Source organism: Drosophila pseudoobscura, chromosome 2, assembly GCF_009870125.1.
Source record: "Drosophila pseudoobscura strain MV-25-SWS-2005 chromosome 2, UCI_Dpse_MV25, whole genome shotgun sequence".
Classification (NCBI taxonomy): domain Eukaryota; kingdom Metazoa; phylum Arthropoda; class Insecta; order Diptera; family Drosophilidae; genus Drosophila; species Drosophila pseudoobscura.
In genome coordinates, this window is record NC_046679.1 from 20837997 (window position 1) to 20862140 (window position 24144).

At 44.8% G+C, this 24144-nt stretch overlaps 3 protein-coding genes and 1 long non-coding RNA gene across 6 annotated transcripts in view; 2 read left to right on the forward strand and 2 right to left on the reverse strand.

The window, feature by feature from the left end:
- dpr11 (defective proboscis extension response 11) overlaps window positions 1–24144 on the forward strand; it is a 65341-nt gene that overhangs the window by 23059 nt on the left and 18138 nt on the right. The window contains exon 2 of the mRNA XM_002137656.4: window positions 3659–4422. Within this exon, the coding sequence (XP_002137692.3) occupies window positions 4299–4422 (124 nt within the window). The 5' untranslated portion in view covers window positions 3659–4298. The remainder of the gene's footprint in view (window positions 1–3658; window positions 4423–24144) is intronic.
- Window positions 10116–11640, forward strand: LOC4802286 (golgin subfamily A member 6-like protein 6). Its single transcript, XM_001359197.4, has 4 exons — window positions 10116–10332; window positions 10388–10985; window positions 11055–11204; window positions 11271–11640. Exons 1-4 carry the CDS (start codon window positions 10257–10259, stop codon window positions 11599–11601), a joined length of 1155 nt encoding a protein of 384 aa, XP_001359234.3. The 5' UTR covers window positions 10116–10256; the 3' UTR covers window positions 11602–11640.
- On the reverse strand, window positions 15827–16656 carry LOC26532581 (uncharacterized). Its single transcript, XR_001451805.2, has 2 exons — window positions 16163–16656; window positions 15827–16026 (listed from the first exon to the last, which is right to left on the reverse strand). It is a non-coding gene; the product is annotated as an uncharacterized lncRNA (long non-coding RNA).
- LOC117184428 (uncharacterized) lies at window positions 20258–22767 on the reverse strand. 3 transcript variants are annotated; one of them, XR_004469760.1, is made up of 4 exons: window positions 22753–22767; window positions 21816–22690; window positions 21112–21766; window positions 20993–21007 (listed from the first exon to the last, which is right to left on the reverse strand). XR_004469760.1 is itself a non-coding variant. In XM_033381761.1 (2 exons), the coding sequence occupies exon 2, from the start codon at window positions 21606–21608 to the stop codon at window positions 21267–21269; it is 342 nt and encodes a 113-aa protein (XP_033237652.1). In that variant the 5' UTR covers window positions 21609–21766; window positions 21816–21980; the 3' UTR covers window positions 21205–21266. The 3 variants fall into 3 exon arrangements, 1 of the variants encoding a protein (XP_033237652.1); XR_004469762.1 differs by lacking the exons at window positions 20993–21007; window positions 22753–22767 and adding an exon at window positions 20258–20272 and having other exon boundaries at window positions 21816–21987; XM_033381761.1 differs by lacking the exons at window positions 20993–21007; window positions 22753–22767 and having other exon boundaries at window positions 21205–21766; window positions 21816–21980.

The following is a 24144-nucleotide window of genomic DNA, read 5'->3' on the forward strand; positions in this document are numbered from 1 at the left end:
AAGTTTTCAATTGAAGATTAAACTTTGAACTGTCTTTTCCACTTTTCCCGATTAACTTGCCATTGTACGCGCTACTGCTGGCAAGTGACACGCTGCCAAACGTCTGATGCTGACGTAATCGTGTGCTTTCTCTCACAAATTTTGGCAAGTTTTTCACTGCTTTCCTTTTCGGGTATCCGGGCATGGGGCCGCCACTCAATTGCTGTTTAAAGTGCTTCCCAACAACAATTTTTGAACTCTGATGTGGAACGAAAACTGCTGCTGTTGCTGCTGCAGCAGCAACTGTCCGGCCGTTCGTGCTACAGAAAATGGTATATAAACCTGTGATTTTTATGGCCGACTTTATTTTCCGCTATTTGTTGTGGGCCAGCCGTGCTGGGGCCCTGTGGCCTAGTCCGAGGGGCCCGCCAAGGCGTTGGAGGAGGCAACATTTGCTTTTATAGACTTTTTTCGGCTGCTGCCCGGTGTAATAGTTTCCGTTTCCACTTGGGTATCCCCTTGGCCATCTATGTGCTCGAGTGACCGACCCTGCAGATATTATTTTTTGCTTCAAAACAAAGCAAAACAAAATTACTTTCGATGGCCGAAGACAGAGTATGTTCTATGTGGGTGTAAAAAAGCTATAAACCGAAGAAATGAAGAGCTCTGATTTGCTTTTCTGCTCTCCAAGATTGGTTATACATTTTCAATGGGAAATATATAACTTAGTTGAGCAATAGTTATGCCCAGGAATCAATCTACCAACTGAAGAAATACATTTCCACAGCTTAAACACAGAAGTGTAGCATACATTTTGGGGCGGGCAGAATCTTGTGGCATCAGCAGCAGAAGCATTCATTAAGAATGTGGCGAAAGTGTTTTTGTGTGCTCCAGCTCCAGCTTAAGCTTTTAAAAGCAACAGTGAAGCCTCCACTCAACGCCACTCCACACGGAGCCCGCTGACAGACTGAGAAACTACCAGAAATCGGAGTGACGGAGTGATGACGAAGGGTGGAGCGGGGGGTGGAAAGACTATTTTGACTAGACTACATCATGATGAGAGCTGCACGTGCCAGGGGCATGGACATCGCATGAACATGGCTCACACACACATACATCCAGATGTAGTAGATGTTTTTATAGATGTTAAGATAAACATCTCGGGGGCCAGGACTTCAGCAAATGAAAGGGGCTGCCGCCGCCGCCTGCTGGGGGCAACAGACATTAATTCAGGGCTCGAAAAGAGGCGGCTAGAGGGAATGGGTATGCCCCGCACACGCACACACCATCTAGGCAATACCATAAAAATTTGTTGTACAGCAGCAGCAGCACACTTTAATGGGAAAATTCTCTCTGCCCCTCAGCCTCTGCCTTGAGCCCACCCCTTCTCGTACAACGTATAGCGTATACGTATACGTAATCTGTTGTGTAATGTCTTTAGTTGTGTCAACTTCGAGGAGAGGCCAATCCCCGGTACCCAGGACCAAAAACTGATTCAGAGAGAGTGCGAAAAAAATCCACAGCCAGAGACAGAGAAAGGGAACTAAACAGCGCCATGAGGCAGAGACAAAGGCAGTGGGGAGCGGCGCACAAGTTGAAGTTTTGAAACAACATTTAGATAAATTTCCCCCGAGACCCCCAGGATGGATGGATGGCTGACTAAGGCTGGCTGGCTGGGCTGACTATCTGGGAAACAGCGGAAAGAATGATGTAGTGCCACAAGCTGTAGCAAATTTAGTTTTCATACATAGTTAGTCCTCTAGTAAATGGTGTAAACTACTTTGTATAAGTATCAGTCTAGTCTCGAAATTGAATTGAGGGGAACTGAGTTTTTTACTTTTACAAAGTAAAATGAAATGAAATTAAATCCCCCTCCAGGCAATTACAATAATTGAATGCTGTAGGAGCACCCGATCAATGGGTAATGAGATGACAAATAAACTCCTGCTGGCTTGTACCAAATAAATATTCAAATGCCATTTAATTTACATTACTATGGGATGCTACAACACCTCTTCAACTCTCTCTCTCTCTCTCGCTCTCTCTCTGCATTTCTGTCTCTGTCTCTCTGTAAAGTAGTCGACTCCAGCTCCAGTCGCCTGGAATAAGTGAGTGCTGCTCAATTTGGTCGCTCAACTATGTACTTGGTGGTTTCGTCATTAAGCCATTAAAGGGTTGAGGAGAGCCTGCTTTTAATGGCAGCACCAACCGAAAATTGAGCAACATTTGTGGGCAAGTTCCTGCCCAACCCCCACTGAAAGTTTCACCTCCCTCTAAAATGTCAAGTCATTAATATTCACATGAAAGCAGAACAAAACCGAAGCGAAACGAAAACTGTGTGTTTTCAAACAGCAATTCCAGACGAATAATATTTAATTAGAGAATTGTTTAGACAAACTTTTTAATTACAAGGCCCCGAAGGGACCCCTCCATTCTTCTGGGTTCTCTTTTTTGGAGGTTCTACTGGCATAAATCTTTCAACGCCCGAGGCTTACAGCAAACCAAAAAAAATATTGTGAAAGCACACCAGTCGGATCCGGACCCTTCAACAAGATGCAGCCTGCTGCTGCTCTAAGCCTTTAAAACGGCTGCCAGTTTGGATGCTGCCTGCCTCTTTTTCCTCTCCCTCTCCCTCTGTCTCTCTCTCACTCACTCTCTCTCTCTATCTTTCTCGTTGTGAGTAGCCCGTCAGCTGCATAAATTTTCGAAAAGCGAGGGCCACGTTAAAGTCAACATTCTGCCAGTGCTGCCAGTGGCCTACATTCGGTAGGGGGCCCGGAGTGTACTTTCAGGCATTACTGCCTCCGCCTTTCACTTTCGGTGACAGTTTTGCAGCGTTGCATGCGCCATACATACACACACACACATGTGAGTGTGCGTGCTTATGCAGATGAGTTGCCAGTAACGTGTGGAAAATTATGAAGATAAATTTGTGTTTGTCTTTTTTTGTGCTTTTCTGCTCCCCTCTTTTGGGCGAAAGAGAGAGCGTCAGTCGTGTGCCACTTTGGCGGCGCCAGCTGCTGCCGACACGGACAAAAAATTCTATGAAAAATTACCCAAGTAAATCAGAAGTGAAAGATGCATAGAGGGGGAAAGTTCTTCAAGAGAAGATCGCGACCAATTTGAAGTTAAAATAGCTATTGAATTGGGTTCGAAGACTAGAAAGGTGCAGGGAAAACTTATTAAAGTGGGGGAGGAAAACCCTTTTAAAGCCTTGTTCCAAACACTCAAGAGATTACTAATTGAAATCTGTGTCCTGTGCCACTGGGGTGGCGTTTTGCCTAATTAATTGACAAGTATTGGAGATGTTTCACGGGGGTGCCGGTAGAAGGAGTAATTTGCCGCATTGAATACAAATTGCAGGACCATTCGGCCCTGGGGCCAATGCCGATTCCCGGCCAACTAAGCCGGCAAATGGCGAAACTTGAGATAATTAATTGAGCGCAAAACTAAACACGAATTTCGAACCCGGCCAAAAGCAATTATCTACAATAACAATGCACATGTGTGTGCTGGAGGGCCCTTTCTCTCTCTCCATACACACACACACACACACACACAAAGAGTAAGGAGAGATTGGAATAGTAAATCACTTGGCATTTAGCAATCGACGAAAATAAATCGATTCTCTATTAACAGACACATTAAAAACCCTCGATTGCCTTTTGTTTCATTCCAGATAAACCCCGAAACCTAGAGAAGAGACAGATGTTGCTTTTCGCGGCGGTGGAGCAGCCCCATAACATGGCCAAGAGCCAGCGTTTATTTATGGCCCAAAGAGGAGAAATCACATTAGATGCAAACTGCCTGTCGAAATGAACAACGAAAAGAAATATTAAATAAAAACTAGCGCCATCAAATTGCCCATAAAACAACAGGGAAACCCCACGCCAAACCGTCCGCAAATATCAAAAAATATATAAAAATAAAACAAAGAAAAGAGCACGAGAGCGAAACTATTATTTGACAAACTGTCAGCGGAGCTCAGTCGAAGGTGAAATTTGTGAACGTTGGCGAAATTCTCGAGTGAAATCTCTGCTGTTTATGCCCGTTGCGTATACGCCGCGTTGCCCGGCGCTGTTCCGCTGTTTCAGCAGTATATATACTCCGCATCTCGCGGGCAGAGGTGTTAAATGCGTTCACATATCTCTGGTGCGGCCCGGGCTGCCTTCTGCTCTCCACCAACAACCACATCCGCCGCCATCCGCCTGTGAAAGTGCCGAGCTGTGCATTATTTCCGCGTAAGTGAACATTTTTGCCCCCGTCCCCAGGAGACTACTCCCCCCCATACGAGTGTGTTGACTCTGCCGCTGAACGGCATGCGCCTCTGGAGGAATCGTCGAAGTCGCAGCAAAATGCATACCCTCGAAACGGGGCCCTGGTCCGTCCATGGGCCACAGTTGACGCAGCTGCTCCTTGGCGGGATACTCTGCATGACAATTGGTGAGTTTTCTCTGAAATTTAAGACTAAAATTGAAAGAAATGCGTACATCAATGCCCCCAGGGAAGACATCGCCAATTAGCGACTCAATGGCTCAATATCTCAATATCCGCTTGTGCAAGCAATATCAAAGGCTGAAGCAGTAGCAGCCGCATCCGCCACTGCCACCAATGCCGCCAATGCCATACGATAAGTGGGTGATGGGTGGTGCTGTGTGGCATGGAAAAGTAGCGCGACATTTGCTCTTCAGCTTGGGGGCTCAATTGCAGTTGCATACATTAAAAATGAATGAGTGCCTGGCTGGAACAGATGTTGCCACCCCATGCCCCTGGATATATCTACCTCAGAGGCCTTCGCCCACTCATCCTCATCCTCATCCTTCTGTTCCTCATCCCCCTCCTTCTTCTGTGAAGCAATTTACAAATTTACAACTGCCAGCGACAACAATTATGATCTGTGTGTGCGTGTGTCCACGTCCTGGTAATTGCTCTGAAGGAGCAGCAGAAAAAACTGTGAAAATAAAGGGTGAGCAAAATGATTTCAATGAACTGCATAAAGTGGTTTTGTTAACACACGCGGACAACAGGACAACGGTAGAGATTCAATTTCCCCTGTCCTTTAATTTGTTGCAATTGTTGGAAGTTCTGCGGCACTTGATGTCAAAACAATTCCACACACTTGCCGCATCCGTTGGGAATGGATGGCTGATGCCCACCTGAAAGAGTTTTATTAAATGTGTGGCAATGGTCTGCCCCAAAAGCTTACAATTTCAAATTTTTTGCAGTCTCCCTGTCTCTGTGTCCCTGTGGCTGTCGTTGATCGGTAAGCACACACTCGTGTCTCTGACATCCACATATCTCTGAAGGACATGCACACTGAAGTGAAGAAACAAAAAATAAATACTATTTATGCTGGCATTTTCATACAAATTGAATCCTTTGTGGTGGCAGACAGAATTTAAACCAGAATTTCTTCCACCATTGGGATTTAATTAAATGCAGATACTATTTTTCGATACAGAATCAATTAAGTGAAGCACTTCGGTTTGATCTTAGGCCATGGCCATCCTTTCATTCAATGGCATTTCGTGTGGCAGCCCGCCCATTCATCTGCTCAGTCATTTCCCTGGAAGTAAGACATAAAATTGAATTTTCGCATGATTTTCCCTCATTGCTGTCATAAGAAGCTATTAGCGTACTTACGGCTGTCGCCCCAAATGGGGGCATCGCCGTGCTAGCGTAGCGGAAACCCAAGTAGAAACCACCAAGAAAAATAAGAAAAACTGGGTAAAAGCCAAACATGGAAAGCATAATTCACAGAGTGCTGCAAAATGTGGAATTGTAAATGATCAGGCAATGCCACAGAACGGCACGGCACAATGTGCGAGTGGAAGCCAAGGCAAAGGCGAAGGCATCGCTGAAAACTGGAGTAAGAAAGTGAAAACTTTAAGGGGGGAAATGAGAATAAAAGAAGGGATGGGGAAGGGGGTGGGGTGTTGGGTATGCTTGAGGGGAAGCCATTAAAAATTCTGTAAAATTCTCAGTACAACTTGGCTATTTGTATAGTATAGAAAGAACTTGGCCACACACACAGACATACAGACGCACAGACAGAGCAGCTGTAGCTGCAGCCTGCAGCCTGCAGTTAGCGCCCATAGGTATGCTATAATATTCTCAGCATTCTTAAACTTTATTGAATTTCCCTCTCTCTAACTCTGTCTTTCTCCCTCTCCCCCTCTCTTTGCGACCGACTTTTGAGTGTAAGATTGATTTATTTTCCATTTTGCTGTGCTTTGCTTTGCCTTTTTTTTCTCTACACTTTTCATAACTTTTGCTGGAAATTTGTTAGCATTTAAAAATGATTTGCAGCTGCACAAAAAAAAAAAGAAGAGAAGTTGGATGTTCATTTGCCTTAAAGTGTGGTATAAATCCATGGCCCCTATCCTTAGCTTGTGGCTTAATGTACGTATATGCCCCACTTTTTTCCACTTTCCACGCTCTGCTCTTCTTAACGGAACGGATCTGTGCGCATATATAAATTATGGCAATAAAAATAAAATCAACAGTGTTGTGCGTTGTGCGCTGTGCCTTTGGTTTCTGGTTTTAGTTTTCTCTTCGGGCGAGAACTTTTCACTTTCCTTTTTTGTTCGCCCATTTTCCTGCCGGGGACATTATTTTTGTGCTTTCATTTCCGTCTGTTTTGTCTGCTTGATTTTATTGCAGTTCTCTTCTTCTCAGTTGTACCACATATTTTTTTTCTGCTCCTCCGAAGTGATTTTGGTCCTTCTTTTTTCTCTCCTCCGTAGTGCTCTTTTTTCTCATTCTTCTGAACTGCTCTTCTTTTTTGTCGCTTTTCCGTAGTGCTCTTTTTTTCTCTGTCTGCAAATAAATATCACAAAAATTCGCTTCCCTTTCCGTCAGGGATTTTCTGGAATTTTTCTTCGCTTTTCTTCTTTTATTCTGCTGGTTATTGCCTTTTGCTACTTTTGGGCTGCTTTTTGTTTTGGTTTATCCGCCGGCGCGTATTTTCCCACGACTGTTGTCCCCCTCCCCCCCTTCCAAAAACAATGAAATGAAAAATTATGGCCAACTCCCCGCGAAGCCCAATCCTCCTTCTGCCATTCTGCCGGTCCGTCGTTGCGTGTGCAAATGTGTTTCTGCCATCAATTTTTATTGCCAGCTGAGTGTATCAATAAATTATACATAAAATTTTGTATGGCTCCGAAAAGCAGAAGGAATGAGTGGTGGAGTGTAAAGTGCAGTGGCCACGCCCCAAATGCCTTAAATGGAGCCATTGAATTGATTTTGTGACCGTAAAATGCATTCGGACTTAGCCAATTTCTCCATCAATGCCCGTGTGTCTTTCCTTTTGCTTCTTTGGCTCGTTTGCTCTTTCTCGGACTCCCTTTTACTCCTTCTCCTCCTTTCAGTCCTGCAGTCTGTCTGTCTGTACATTTGATGGATGGCCAAGCAATTTATATTTAATAAGCTTACCAAAAAGGCAAATCAATGCCCAAGTGCTTTTCGTCTCTGTCTCTGACCAGAAAATTGCCAAAAGCTAATTGTCAGCATTTGTGGTATATCCAGGACTCGATTCAAGAGATATTCTCAGACAACTTATTCAGGAATTGGGTTGGAAAATCCCCCCCCAGAACAGACAAGCAGAAACATTAATCTTCTGATCCACAGACACACACATGAGGCAGGCATGATGTCCTGCCTCAATCATTTCCCTACTCAGTTGCCGGCTAAAAAGGAAGGAAAACAAAAAGGGAAAATCAATACATTTTATATCAATATTAATGGACTTTCAGTTACCAACAATCCACGAACACACACACACGCACACACACACACACAGAGAGAGGACTACAGCTACGGGACAACACAGACAGGGATAAAAAAGTGTTGACAGCTGCTTTTATTCACCTGTCAGGCACACAAGCCGCTAAACTGTTGATAAGCAGGCGGCCAACAGCGTGTCATACATGTGGCCCAAACCCAAACTCAAACCCAAGCCCAAGCCCAAGCCCTCTCCTAGATCCATGGACCAAATCCTGTAGGATGGCAGTCGACCACCTCCACACCGCCCAGAAGAAGGGCCTGCCCTGAGCAATAAAAATCCATCACAATCATTTATCAATACGGGGGAAGTCCTGTGGGTGTGTTGCTCTTTTCTATTCTCAGTTTTTTTTGGTGTCTAAAGAAATATGGAAATATCAAATAGTCATGTAGCAGAGCTAAAAGAAAATATGTCAACTGTCCGAAAAGGAAACTTTTGTGAGGGCCCATAAACACCATCAACAGCAGCATCAGCAGCAGCAGCAACTCGGACACAGATCCTAGACGAAGTCGAGTCCTGGGCGATTGTGCCACTCCGGCGGGGACCGACCTGCTGCTTGTCACAGTGCATAAATGTCAAAAAGTTCGAGCGATGATAAATGACATCAAGCGGCAGTCGCCAATGGATTAATTTGGTCATGAAATAAGAGTCGATGAAAAACGTACGGCATGGGAAGGTAGAGCGAACGAGCGATGAAAATGAATGGCAGGGAAAATCTATCAAAAGAAAACCTATAAATAGAAAAAAACAGAACCTCATTGATCTTTTCTTGGGAATTATTTATAGCAAAACACGGAGAGCCAATCAATAGAATATATTCCCAGAAATTCTCTGATCTCTTGTTTGGCTAAATACATACATATTTTAATTAAATTTTATCTCTACTGTGTCGCTGTGTCACTGTCTCGCTGTTGGTGTCATCTGATGAATCTTTAGCATAAAGTGAAAATATAATTCAATATCAATTTCCATTCCTGCCTTGCGCCCGAGACTGCAGCTGACAGTTCAATTCCAATTTTCCCTCCCCCTTTTTTTGGGCGAGTGTCTCTTGCGCGACTTTTTGCAAGGCAAATGAGAGTCGTGCCAAGTGCCACGCCCAGTATCCCAGTATCCGAAACACAGACACCCGCCCCAACCCATTCAGACAGACAGACACACAGACGGACAAAGATGGAGCGAGAGAGCAGAGGCTCTCAAACAATATCTGATAAGCTGCATCATACATTTGCATACTTCCGGCAATTTGTTTTTGTGCGAACCAAACGAATCGAGACAAATGCAATAAGCGCACAGCAACAGCAACAAGAACAAGAGCAGCATAAAGTGTCAGAAAAAATGGATTGGAAAGAGCAGAAGAAAGCAACGAATTGTTGGGTACCCTCTAAAGGAGAAGTATCAGCAGAAATATGCAGAAATTGATGAGAATCTTTATGTAAACATTCAACTGGGATGACAGCATATATCCATGAGAGTCTTACAGTATCATATTCACCTGATAGACGTCTTTAACTTACCCAAACTATGGTCGTTACAAATATTTGATCGAAACATTCGCCAGAAAAAGATAGATCTCCTAAGAAATCTCTATTTTCTATCCTTCTCCTTTTGTTGCACCAACTCCTTCACTGGTCTCGCATACCCTCCCCTCAATTTAGGGTATTAAAACACAAAGAACATGGCGAATAAAGATAAAACCGAAAGAGTTCACTGGCGCATGCTGCTCAATTCGGATTCTGTCGCTGGGAGGTAGTGAGGCTGTGGAGGATGTAGAGGATCTGCAGGCGGAGGTGGCCCCGACTGAGGCTGTTTGCATTGTGCATACAAATTACGGGCGCTGTTCCCAGTATCCCAAAACCCCCCACCCCCCACCAACCCTCTCCCCCTCGCCATATGCATTTGTTTATTTAGGTGCATCGTCTGCGGCTCTGCTGCAAGTTGTTTGCCATTTGCTCTGCTGCACTGCTCTGCTCTGTGCGTCTTTTGCATGGCCAAAAATATTGGTGGCCATAAATTTTTGCTGGCAACATGGAACCCAACACAAAAGTGACGAAAAAAGAACCTGAAGCTGGACCGGGAAGGACAAAGGGAAAAGAGGGGGAACTGAAGCGGAAAGCGGTGCATTTGTAGTCACAAATTCCCAGGCATTTGTTTTGAAACTTTGCCCGCGGCAGCAGTGCGACCCGCGATATAATGTCATCCGTGGATACGAGACCAGAGAGCTCTTCCACTTGACTAAGTTTTGAGCTCAACAAACGAACTTTGGTCCAGAGATGGATGTGGGTAAAAGGTTCTGTTCTCTTTTGCTTTGTGTGTAAACACGAGAATTCATGTCCATAAATTGGCATCATCGTTCGGGGAGATCAGAGTCAAACTACAGTCGTCTCTGGGTTTCAATTCAAATTTGAATCACACTGCCAAGGGAGCAGACACACTTTAGGGATATTGAATACATATTTTACATGAGGGAAGCGTGATACAAAAACCAGAGGCCAAGATGAGTATGACAGAGATGTTGCGTGGCAAGAAGAAGTCGGAGGAGAAGGTGAATGCCATAAAGATGGCCCATCACGGTAAGTAAACCAAATACAAGTATCTCTACAGATACATATCCATGAATATCCATAGATTTCTCAAGTGTGCGGCTCATACAAATTGGCTGTGTCCTCGATGTGGTCGCCGAGGCGATAGAGCGCGTTAAGATCTCAATGATATTGCCGAAACTGCTGGATAATCCCGAGTTTATGGCCAAGGTTTTGAAGGGCACCCAATACGAGCATGCTGTCAATCTAGTGGAGTCCTTTGTGCGGCGTCGTGAATTCATACTGAAGGAGAAACGCCCTCCCCTGATGGACCATGGGATGATCAAGATCATCGACTACTTCCAGCGTAACAATCAGATGTACAAGCTCTTCCCCACGTACTACAACAACATGCGGGAGGAGGAGAAGAAGCTGCTGGTGGCCTTCGAGATGCTCTTCGATTTGGCCAAGGAGCGGCTGTACCGCACTTCGGCGGATGTCATTGCCCAGGAAAGGAAGCTGCATGCGATGTATCTGGAGAACGAGAACATCAAAGAGAATGTTGACATCCTAAAGAAGAAAATCCACTCGCAGAAGCTGACACTCAAGTGGAAGATAGCCGCCAAGGAGGCGTATCTCAAGAAGTATGAGGATATGTTGGCCAAGAAAAAGCGCGAGAAGAACGAACGCATACAAAATGAAATGTGAGGGCACCCGATGCGGAAATCTCTGTCTGTATTTTACTCCCTTTTTTTCTCCATTTAACCACCCAGTGACAAGTGCACTCGGATTGTGAAGGCGAACCAGAAGGAAAGCCAGGAAAAACAGGCAGAATTGGAGGCAGAGCTGGAGAAGGATCGCCATGTCTATGAGAAGACAACCAAAAAGAATCGCCATCAGGAGTTGGAAGCTCGCGAGGAAAAGTGAGTGTCACGCGCACAGATCTTGCTTTTAATAAAACCCACATCCCTCCGCATACCACTCTCCAGAAACAAGCTTCTGCTTCAACTCCAGGGCCTCATCAAGAAGTACGATAGCAGTATACGCGACAAGATGATCGAGAACTTGGATCTCACCGACCAATATAAGAAACTCAAAAAGGAGCTGGATGCGTTCCTTGTCGGCCATCGCCAGATCGAGCGGGTCTACAAGGAGGTCGTGGTCAAGCGCGAGGATCAGGAGCGTCGCGCCCGCCAGAATCGCATCTTGAACTTCACCATGAATCGGGCCGCCTCTAAGATACAAAAGTACTGGAAGAAATGGAAGAAGGAATTACGTAAGAAAGAAAAACGCCTCAAGCCGACCAAGGGCAAAAAATAAATAAGTTGAAAATTATTCGTCTGAAAACATAAAAAAAAATACTTTGTAATTTTAAATTTTTAAAAGTTAAGAACTGAAATATATGAAATGTCTGGAAATCGTTGAAATATTTACTTCAAAAATGAAATTAAAATTGAATTATTTTCAATCTGGCAGAAATCCAGGCACATTATCTTTATGACAACACTCTGAAATCTCCAACCCAACACTTTGGAAATGGAATAGTTTTGGCTTCCATTTCGCCCTAATTGAAATTCATTCAGCCACTAACTGAATTCGGGGCCCAAAGCCCGAGGCCCGAGGTCCCAGGGATTGGCTTATTAGAGGAAAAAACTAATTACACTTTTAATCTGCAGACTCTGAAACCACTTCTATTATCCCTTGCCCTCTCCCATCCTGCTGCTGCTATCTCTCCATTGGGTGTCATTTGCATTTAAAATGTGTGTATCTGTGAGCGAGAGGTCTCCTTTCCCAGTCTTTGGTGTTTTTTTTTGCCACATTCTCTGCTGCCCTCTTATATTTTTTGGCTTCTCTGTGGAAAGTGCATAGAAAAGGGGAATTTAAAGCACATTGTGCCATGCTGGAGAATGAGTGTGTACTATGAGGGCTAAGTGCAGTCAAGTCAAAGCCCAAAACTGGCGGCCAAAATTCGCCAGAGAATTTTGTGGCAACATGCAGGGCACCAGTAACCATGCAACCAGCAACCATTAGACCATCGAAACGAACGAATACTCGTACGTACGGTCGGTATATGCAAATTACGCGCAAATGCTCATGCTCTGTCATGAATTGTCACCCATTTTCCAACTGAGATGCTTCGACACGCTTCGACCCCACCCCCACCCCCACCTACACGCCCCATCCCCAAAAACCGGGACCACAAAAGAGCGAGGGCATCACCCATACGCCCCGTTGCCTGCCGCCACTGACTTTCCGCCTGACAGCAGGCCACATGAATATATCTGCTGCTAATATCAGGTTTCCTTTCCCTACCCCTACTACTCCCTTCTCCCACTGTGTCTCTCTATCAGCGCCCTGCCGTAGCAAATGGTTTCGAATTGCTAATTTTATCAGCCTGTGTGCACAGAGGCACACACACACACACATGTGTTTCAGGACATTCTTTTTTGTGGGTGCATCCTTCTGTAGAACCATTCCATCCCATCCTATCCTTGGCTAGGACATTCGTTATCGCAGATCTACGTTGGCATTTTATTGTTGACCATTTCGGTTTTCGGGGTCCCATAAAGATTGATAATTATGTCGGGCTAATATTGTCAGCCGTAAAAATTGATATGAAATGCGGCGGCGGGAAAATATTTTACGGTCGTCCAGCCTCTCAGTTTCCTCTCCTCTCTGAAATCCCCATAAAACGTTCATACATAATATCGAATGGAGGAAGGAGTAGGAGTATCCAATGAATATATACAACAACAATTGAAATAATGGCAGGCAGTACTGAATCCTATCACAGGACAACGACTCTCATCCTTTGCCAAGACCACAGTCCCGGAATTGCCTTCACTCTCTCTTTCTATCTCCGAATCTCTATCTCTCTGGCTCTGTCACTCTGTGTGTTTGTGTGTCCTTTGTCCTGACGATTTAATCGCAGTAATGGAAATGTCTTTTTTTATTAGAGATTTTCATTTGGTGCACATATACCATGTATTTACATACATACGAGTATATGGAGGGAAATTCCATTCCTATTCGAAGTATTTGCAGTTTCAATTGTTATATTTATTGTGCCACTGTTCCTGTCGATGATTGCAATCGAAAACAAAAACGAAAACCATCCACAGATTTGCATTTTTTTCTCTTGAATACTCTTTGGAAAACAGGGGTATTACAAATATTTTGGAATGGTGATTGGAATACCATTAAGACCTGAAGAGGAGCACGCAGAGATCTTTCCTCTAGAATGGAACCATTACATCCCTTAGTTCTCATAGAAAGAATCCCCGAATGTTATTCAAATCCCCATTTTCTATTGAAAGAGTATCCCATTTTCAATCAGTGCTAATCTTCTCTTCCTGTTTTGTTTTCATGTTGTGTCCTGTCAACCGTTCGACATTGTGTACGAGTACGATCTCTGTGGGTGGGTGTACGCTATCTATTGGATAGGATGGTGTTTTGCAGGTCCCTGCATTTGTCATTCAAGTAAATCTCGTTGAGAGTATAACTGGTTTCAATATTCATTAAATTAAGTGTTCGCCATTGAATCAATTGTGTCTGGGCTTAAAACGTTGAATGATGGATAGCCGAACGAAGGGACCCTGTGCTAACCATCGTTGATATTCATATCCTTTCGCTGTCGCTGCTATGAATACTTGGCATTCAAATGTTTTTTCGTGCACACATAAACACACACACAGAGGAAGTATGCCAAAAATCCCCTTGACTAGAATGTGCGCCCTGTGGCCTGTCATGGCCGCTGCATTCCATGGAACCGAACCCCTGCCATGGCACTGGCACTGGCACTGGCAATGCTCCTGGAACCCCCACACTCCCTTCCGCATGCTGAAACCCGCTTTATGTCTGGTTAAGGGTAAAGTATAGTAGAGCTGAGGCTTTTCTTTTATTCGCTGGCAAACAATTGCTAGGGGAAATATGTACTTGCGGCTTGCTGTGGAGAAAAGTGAGACAAAAACGCTAGAAAGCTCTCTTCTAGCCATGAGAACGACGGGAATGAAGGTAGCCGCTATAATGGCAAGCCGTGGAGATGCAGGAAGCCGGAAGCAGCCAGACGGCGTTCCATTTTCTAAGGCTTTTCTTTCGGCTCTTTCTCGAGGGGTGGGCGGGGGAGCGAGAAGAAAAGCAAACAACTTTAGCTTCAAACATCACAATATTTTTGGGCAGGGGGCGGGGTGGGACAAAAGCCTCAAGGGGAACCCCCTGAAACCGATTCATGAGTGCCGGAAATGCTTTATGAGTTTGGGGCAATGTTTCCTCCGTGGGCCATAAAAAGCGGAGCGAACGCCAGGCCAAATTGAAATCTCACTTTGCCTCGCGCGCGGATTCTCTTCACAGTTCTGTTGTGGCTGGCCAACAAAAAAAAAAGAATATCATATATATATATATATGTATATGCCATAGAGTGGAACTAGTTCTTTTGGCTTGCCAAAAAAGAAAATGGAGTCCAAATGAAAGCAAAGGGAAATGAAAGGCAAAGAAAGGAAGCTGTGCAGCCAAAATGGCGGCGCTGCCTGCAACATCTCTAACTGCTCATAATTTATGCTAACGGCAATTTAAACTTCAGCTGTTATTTATTAAAGTCCTGCCTGCCAGTCTGCCAGTCAGCCACTCCGCCAGCCTCCTTCTACACCATCGTCATTGTAAGCCGCGCTTTCAATGGAACCCAAAAGGAAGGCGGCTGGCACAGTGGGGCACAGTGTGCTCTTTTTCACTCTTCAGCGCATAATCAAATATTTACCCAAACTTCCCCCCCTCCCCGTTCTTTTATATCGTAATACCCATAATCGTAATCAAGTGAGGAAGTCTCACATAAATGTTATTTTTAGGGCAAATTTTCCGCACTTCCTGTTTCACTGTTTTTTGGCTGTTTTTGGCCAAAAAGTGACCCAATTCTACAGGGGGGCTACGGCTCGGGCTCGGGCGCTCTGCCGTTGGCTGTCTGCCGGTTACACTTGTTTGTTTGCCCAGGGAGGGCCCCAGCCAGAGAGGGGCATAGAGAGAGAGTGCCATCAAATTGTTGCCAGTGTCACACTGCCACACAGCAAGGTGCAGCCAGGATCTGGCTCGTTTCGTGTAGGGAGAGCCAGTGTCGCCGTCGAGTTAAGTGTTTTATATTTTCGTTTAGCAGCAGAAAGTTGCATCCTTTACTCGACCCGAGTGTGCAGAGGGTTCTGGCGCGGGTTCTGGCTCTGGTCTCGGTCCTGGTTCTGGTTCTGGCTTCGTCCTGGTTCTGCATCCATTCTCTGGCACTAACTGCTGCTGCTGCTGGCTACGTTGTTATAAAACGTTAGCATAACGTTATATGTTAGCATAAGCTAAAGTTAAAAGGCACCAGCAGCAGCCTCAGCAGCAGCCACACAAACAAACGCAGAGCTACTGCCAGAGCGATGCCAGAGCGAAAGAAGAGGCGTTGACGCTCTTACCTACAGCTTAAAGCACTTTGAGCCAGGCATAGATTCCAGAGAGTTTTTATTGGTAAATTGCACAGATTGCGACAAAGTGATATTAGTCTCAAAAAGAAAACAAGCACTATAATGAAATCTATGTATATTCAAGGCTTTATGTCGTTGGATATTCATGGCGCCCCTTGGAGCAATTCAATTTAAAATTTAATTCCAACATCATTTGCAACGGCGACACAATTACGTTTATTATTCATGCAAAACGTGTTTAGGATGCGCCACATTTTCCATTTTCCACATGCATCTTGTGCCACCTCATCCGCCATCGCTGGCAGCAACATCATTAGATGGCATTACAGAGGAGAAACAAAAAAACAAAAAAAAAGCCATCGCAGAAGGCAAAAGTCAGTACAAAATAAATTCTCGTGGAAAAAAAAATTGTGAGGACGCAAATGAAATTTTACCTGCTATCAACAAATTGCGCTACTTTGCAGGTTAACTGCAGCGGAACAGACGTGGGGCGAACCGCCAACGTCAGACAGCAGCATCACAACCGCCACCATCGCCACTGCAGCCACCGCCGACAACAAACCGAAGCAAGTTGTTGTTGCAACTCCACTTGATGTGCATGACTTGCAACAAAGCGAGAGGAGCTCTCTCTCAGGCTCTCAGTGGTGGGGCAAGGGATGTAGTGCAGTTGATTGCTGACTCCTGGTGCGGGGGGTTCGGTTTCAGGTTCTCTGTTCTCCGTTCTCTGGTTTGAGGATAAGTTAAGCCCCGCCGCCCATCCACGACTATAGAGCCAGAGAGAAGCTGTTAAAAGCACTGAGGTTACGACGTGTTGGAATTTTTATGCGTTTTAAAGTATTTGCCGGGGAAGTGCAGATCCCGCCACCCCACCGCCCGTTCCTACGTTCAGTGTCCGTAAAACTGTATTAAGCAGAGGAGAGAGAGAAAAAAGAACTAAGTTATGCGACAGAGCAGAGAGTTACGGAGCCGGGGAGCTGGGGAGCCCATAACAACTTAGCACGTACGCATACGTGGACGTGTAAGTCTGTACATGTGTGTGTTTGTATATCTGACTGTGTGTGTGTGTGTGTCGTAATGATGTGGGTGGCTTGAATGACACGTTGCGGAAGTTGTGGCTTAGTTTTGTATGGGGGCAGCCCCGACAGTTTATGTCTGCGAGCTTAGCTCAAAAATACGCCAACTTGTTTGCTCAAAAGGCATAAAACATAAAAAACACACATACACACACACACATAACACATGCCCACACTTACAGCATTACACTTCCATGGAGAAAGAGAGAGATGCATGGAATTTTTTACGAGTATTTTGCCATTACCACATCATAAAATCCTTTCTTTTTTGTGTCCAACTAATGATGAATGAACCATAGGATGCTGCCACAGGTAGTGGAAGCCCCCGCCCATAAAGATATCAAGCTGTTTCCTGGGCCATAACCCTAACCACCCCCTCCACTCTACTGCATGGTATATAACCATGCATAAATCTACTCTGAATATCTCTATCGGTTGCGAGCGGGTACAAATTACATTAATTACACAACACCGCACAGTCGCTAAGCCTCGAATGGTATTTACATTAGCAGATATTTTTTTTAGGATTTTATGTTTAACAAATTGCAAAAATTCTCTTTCCACACGAATTAGATCCATGCTGGTGAATGTTTTTAATTTAACTAATTGCAATGCTGCTCATGAAATTATAGTATTATGAAATTAGTTAGCAATTTTATCATTATTCATTTGTGATTTGTGTTAATCATAATTATAAATAATAGATAGTTTTAAATGGAAATTCAGTGGATATTTATATGGGCTCTGATTTTATGGCTGATCCCCTTATGCACTTTTCCACAAAATGTTTGATAGTCGGTACTTTTGTGGCATGGAGAAATATGCGATTCGTGCTACCAATATTTGTTATAGTTATTACAGACACTTGTATTTTTTCACATAGCCAAGATACTAAGTTTACTATTTTCCTGACCGCCTCGACTTTTCTAAATAGGGGTCCATCAACATCAATGCCACCAGACAAATCCAATTTAAATACGGTATCTGCATGTTCTTCGCTGAGTTCTGCTCCAGATGCCTTTGATTGACGAAGTGTTGTCCCAAATTCCAAATGAGCTGTAGCTGAAGTGTTTTTGGGTTCTACTTATATAGGATAAAATAGGGGGTGTAGCGAAAACTATTATTAATAAAACTTCAATCGATTGGATAGGCCTTTCCAATCACAAAACGAACGGGAACGTACATTCCGCTACATTTGTCTCCCTCCCTCTCGCTTCTCACACCAACGCCAGCCGTTATATCGCCAGGGGGCGCACACTGCACGAAGAAGAACGTGTGAACGTATCCACTGCAATTTCGTTTGTTGCTTTTGGCTATAATAATAATCCGATCCAGATTCGGCATTCTGTTAGACATGGACATGAGAAATACCCAATGATTCTGCGTTTTCTGTTTTCTCGTATCATCCAAATTGTGGATGCCACAGACGAAAATCCTTTTCTCCTTTTCCTTTTCTCAATATTATTGGGCTTACGATAAAACCTACAATGAGTGCCGCAAAATAAATCGATCTAATACATATGTAAATGCATGTTCCTTAAGAGGTTTAGCTTATGATGTAACGGACCTCGAAATTTTTGTTACTAATCAATCTCCGTGTCAAAACGATCCGTGAAATAAACAGAAAACTAATTACACAACGCGTCAATAGAATCAATTAGTCAAAAAAATGTTCCGCAACAAATCAAATTGGAAAGGTTGGAAGGGGAATGATTAGTATTAGTCCAACAAATAAAAGAATTTTTTGTAAAATTCTGTTCAACATTTTGCTCTTTGTTTTGATGGGTCCATGGGGCTGGAAATGTCAAACCGATAAATGCAACTGAAACGACCACAAAAAGCATTTGCCACCGGCCAGCACCGACACCGATGCTTACAGTTGCGGTCATCACTGACAGTTTTAGTTTAGTTTTTCCGCCGAAAATATATCTAATACAGAAGCATAATTCCTGCCATAATTGATAGATAGGGGGGCTCTGCTCGTGATAGACACTCTGACAGGCGACCACAGACTATTAGGGTTTATTAAGCGACATCTAATGCCTGTCACTGCTGTTGGTGTTCTTTTTTCGCCAATTCCATTTTCCCGTGAACGAATATATGTGTGTTGGGTCTGCGGTTTTTTCCATTTCATTTTTGTATTTGATGGCAAATATTTATTTATGCATTAAAAGCGAGAGGGAGCGAGAGGGAGCGAGTTAAAATCAGACGAGAGAGCAGACCGTCAGGCCGATGGGCAAAATATTATTGCAATAGTGAAACCGAAATATCGGTCGCCATGTTTATTTGAGGCATAATTAAATGCTGCACAAGCTGCGGAAAAGCTCACATATCAAATATTTACTGACAGCCGTGCTGTGGAAAAGCTGAAAGCCTGAAACCTAAAACCCAGAAATAAACGGGTTATAATTCAAATCACAAATTTTATTAAAATATTATGCATTTGCACTGCTCCATGATTTTTGTTGCGTTGCACGATAAAGCGAATTTAATTAAGTCTCTGGGACGGATCTAATACGGTTGAGGGGATTCTAAGCCGTATTAAATTCAGCAGGCAGTAAGCTGAGGGCAAACAACAAGAGGAGTTGACCCAAAAGGTGCCTTTGCCAAAGTCATCTATAGGCAAATATTTACATGCATACGAGATGAATCTCCACAGCATCCCCAGCATAGCACACCTTTTCCGTTTGTCCCTTTCCCTTCCCCTTCCCCTTCCCCCTCCCACACCACCACCCCCACCCCTTCCACTTCCTTCATTCTTCATTGAATTTTCTTTGGCTGCGCCTCAAAGTATGCTGCATGCTGCATGCAGCTTTGCTGCACTGCACTTGGCCGAAAACGAAAACGAATTTTCCAAAAGCCATTTTTCTCCTGCCTGCCTCTCCGCTCGGTCTTTCGGTCCTGAAATAAAATTTTCCCTTGACTTATTGAGATTGAGTGAACAGACCAGGCGACAGGCAAGCCACTCCTCCACCACACATCCTCCTCCTTTGGCTCTGGGGCGTGGCCAAATTGGATTTGCCACGTTACATGACGTCAACATTCACAATGTACACAAACTCGAGGGAGAACTTCCCACTTTCCGTCAACAAAAAAAGAGCTAGGGTAGGGTCAGGGGGGAGATACATATATGCAAATTTTTTGTTCTTGCTGCAACATTTTTCAAGGTTGCGCCTTCAATTTAGTTTCAATTGAAGGGACATCGTAAAATTCCAATTTATGACATATCAGAAAATCATCTACTGGCTACTGGCTTGAGTACTGCGGCATGGTTCCGTTGTCTTTGTCGATTCCCAGACCAATTAACAATCCCACACACGATTAAGGGGCGTCAGGGAGTCGGGGAGTCGGGAAACGGGAGGTGGAATAGCACACAAAGCGACTCGCATAATTGCTGCCTTCCGGCCTTTGAAAACCTATTTCCTGTTAGTCTCAGCCACGGCAAGGACTTTGGCTAGAGCCGATGATACACTGAAATGCAGGGAAATGCGCCAAATAAAGGAAATTAGGAATATTTGTAAGATATTTAAAAGAAATATATTCACGCTACACGCTAAAATGTACCCTGCAATTCTAGAGTATATTCCACCATTATGGCCTGCTTTTCTCTCAGTGTACCTGCACCTTCCTCACCCACATACAGAACTGGAGCTAGAAGTATGCCAATTTGCCCTTAGTCAATATGTCTATGTCTGTGTGTCTAGTATGGCGTTTGCATGTTTTTTCTAGCATTAATTAACCCTAATTAAGTTCACATTGCCCAGGCAAGAGTTCAAGAGAGAAGTAGGCGAACGACTAATGGCCGCAGGCTCTTTAAATACTTCGAGTGAAAACTGTTCGGGAAAACTGGAGGGCAACTGCTTGCCGTCACATGTGCGGAAAGTTGAAGGCAACAGTTTGCGACATTTAGCAGGAATTTACTTTGTGCGGCTACGAGCCGTACTCGTGCACATACGCTCTCGTAAAATGTAAAATGTTTAATTAAAGTATGCAAAGTTGTGTCAGCTGCCGCCGACTGTAAATAACTTCCGGTTCGTTGGTTGCCTTCGGCCTCTGGGTCTCGGTCTGGGCCTGGGTCTGGGTCTGGGTCTGGGTCTGGCCCCGGGTCTTTTGGACCCCAAAAAGAATCATCTTCGTGCCATCTTGTTAGCTAAGTTCTTCGTATGTTTGTCTTGTGTATCTGTGTTTCTGTGTGTGTCCCTGTTCCTGTCATGTTGCATGAAATTGATATTTTAATTAATTTTTCGTTTACGTTGCAAAGTTTTCCCCTGCCCCGTAATTCGCATAACTTTGAAATGACCAACTTTTACCTGTCGTCTAATCTGTGTCTTCATTAACAAGGCCCACAGGGTCTCCCTGTGCAGATGGTGTTTTCCCCTTCCCACCAAGAAAACTTCCTTCTGTTTTTGGTTGAATTTCTATGTATTTTCATTGACTTTTCTGGAGAGTTGATGTTGTGGATTCTCTAACGGGCGTTAACGAACTTATGGTGACATTTGTGTCTTTGCCACCTTCTCACTTGCACTTTGGACCACATGGACCACAGGGGCCACAACATGGCCCACAACAAGGTCCACAGCAGGGGCCGCAACAGGGGCCGCAACAAGGGCTGCAGCAGGGTCCACAGCATGGGCCACAGCAGGGGCCACAACAGGGACCGCAACATGGCCCACAACATGGCCCACAACATGGCCCACAAGGTCCACAGCAGGGGCCGCAACAGGGGCCGCAACACGGACTGCAGCAGGGGCCGCAACAGGGTCCACAGCATGGGCCACAGCACGGGCTGCAACAGGGTCCACAGCATGGGCCACAACAGTCACTGCAACAAGGGCCACACGGGCCGCACGGACCGCAAGGACCGCAGGGGCCGCATGGGCCGCAGGGGCCGCAGCAAGGACTGCAACAGGGTCCACAAGGTCCACAAGGTCCACAGCAGGGGCTACACATCTTCGATTCGTGAGGCTGTAATAAAAGAATGAAGACAATGGTTTATGCACTTCTACGTACTTACCTTAGAGACCCGTTAGAGAAATTTATTCCAGATTTGGAATTTTGAAGGTGTTCGTGTGTTGATGTTTGACAATGAAATGACTTATCTCATCCTCTTTTGAGCTTAAAGGAAAAACCTCCTTTGGTAGAAGATCTTAGAAATTTTCATTCGTTTTCGTTTGTTCGTTTTTCGATATGTTTTGGGTTGCTTTGATTGTTCCATGTTAATCAACAGTTTTCGTGTGGAAATGCCAACTAAGCAACTTTTTCGACATCTGCTTTATTTTTGGTTGAAAGTTTCGAGCTAAACATTTGGCTGACAACTGGAGCAGGGGGACATGGCATCCTTCAGGGCATCTTCGCTGCTTTGACAAATCACGAACTGGCGGTGGAGCCTCGCTCTTCCGGACCTTTCTCTCCGCCCATCCTTCCGGGGTCCTCTCCAACTGTCGTCGCTGACAATTGAACGGCTTTGATCTTTTCAGCGCTCTTCTACAATTTTTGCGTGTCGATTGCGTTGATTGCGTGTGTGGATGTGTGGATGTGTGTATGTGTGGTGCGTGTCGCTCCCTCTCTCACACCGCTTGGAGGGCTTTGGGAGGAGCACCCCCAGCATGGCTGAAGGGTGTTGAACAGACAGTAGGGAGAGCGTGTGCTGTATTTGTCAGAGGACGACAACGAGCCTGGCACTGGCATTGAATGCCAGTGAAACCTTTTGTCAATTACGCTGCCATCGCTCACTTCTATTTCGCTTTTTCCCGCTGGCTTTTTTTTTGGGCGGGCGTATTTCCACCGACGGCATGGACATTGCCATGCCTTTGCTGCTGCTGCTGCTGCCCTTGTCAGCAACAGAGCAACAGAGCGACATAGCGACGATTCGATAGAGTGGAGTCGAGGCTGAAAGGCAAAAAATAGGCATAGATGAAATGATTGCTGATTTCAGCTATGCATACACGTACGCCTGAAACTGCCACCTTTCCGCCTTCCTGCCTGCCTGCCGGCCTTCCACTCTGCTCCGTTCCGCTCGGCGAACCGCTCCCGGTGGCAGGCATCAGAAGCTCGCTTTCGCACCAATTAAATTGACGTACAAGTTGTCAAATTCGAAATCATTTTACGCTACATTCGTCGTTTTAATTGGAGCACAAATTCGGCTCCGAAACGATTGTCCATGCCCCCTGACTATGGCAGGGATATGTGTTGCCGTACCTTTGATAGGATTTTGTCTATCCTGTATCCTGTCGTGTCGTTCACTCATTCAGGCATTCATTAATGTTGTATCGTGGCCGTATTGGCCATCATTCAATTGTGCATGGACCAAAGTTTAGCCAGCTTTTGTGTTCAGCGAATTTCTCCAACAAATTTCCCATCTCTCACCTGAGTGGGAGCCTTACCAGTTTAAACTCCCATTTTTTCCAGCCTTTCATTTACATAACTAGATCAACTTTTTCTTCACAGTTTTGGTGAAGCTCAGAGAGCGGTTTTTCTTTCAATTTAAATTGCATTTCCAATTCAGTGCGTTTCGGGGTCACCAGCAGTAGCAGCAAATCGCATTGCACCCATCTATCATATCTATCCATCAAGTTTTGGTGGCGCCTGGATCCAGAGAACACCAAAACGACGAAGAGGAATATCGAAGGGAACTGTCAGCGACAGGCACAATTATGTCAAAGTCAAAAATTCTGAAACCATTTTCCTCGTCTTCCCCGTGCCCTCCCCCCCCCCCCCCCCCCCCCCCTGAAATTAATTTTATACCGAAAATGTTGTGCAGTCATCGGGCAGAAATAAAGGCTCCAGACCGAGAGGCAGACGGAAAAAAATCAATTGGTTTCAATGGATATGGGTATACATATATACACTGAGGGAAAAAATTATAGACGGAATTTGAAACGAGAGTTGTAGATTTCGGACGTATATTCTGGATCAAAGTAGGTTTTTCTCTCAGTGTCTGACTGGAAGGGGAGTTGAAGCCCCTGCTCCTCCTGTGGGTCTGCTTTGGTTGGCTTTAGCCGAAATTGCCAGTTAATTGGCAATTCAGCAAATAGCACGCGTTTTAGCGGACCTGGACCTTCCGCGTATTGCCAAATCATCGAGTCTGCCCGATGGTCCCGGGCTCTCTCTCTGCGTCTGTCGCTTCGAAGGGTGTGCTGCTAGAGAGGGAGGGTGTTCAAGTGGTGGCACCCCCCGCAAACAACAATCAATTTTAATGAACGGCATTCATTAAAAAACTTTGAAGCAGTGCGAAAATCATGATGGCGACGACAACGTCTCTCTCTCGGCAGCCACTTAAACGTCATTGATTAATTTGAAACCGAAAAACTGACATTTGCCAAACAGACAAATGTGTGTGTGTG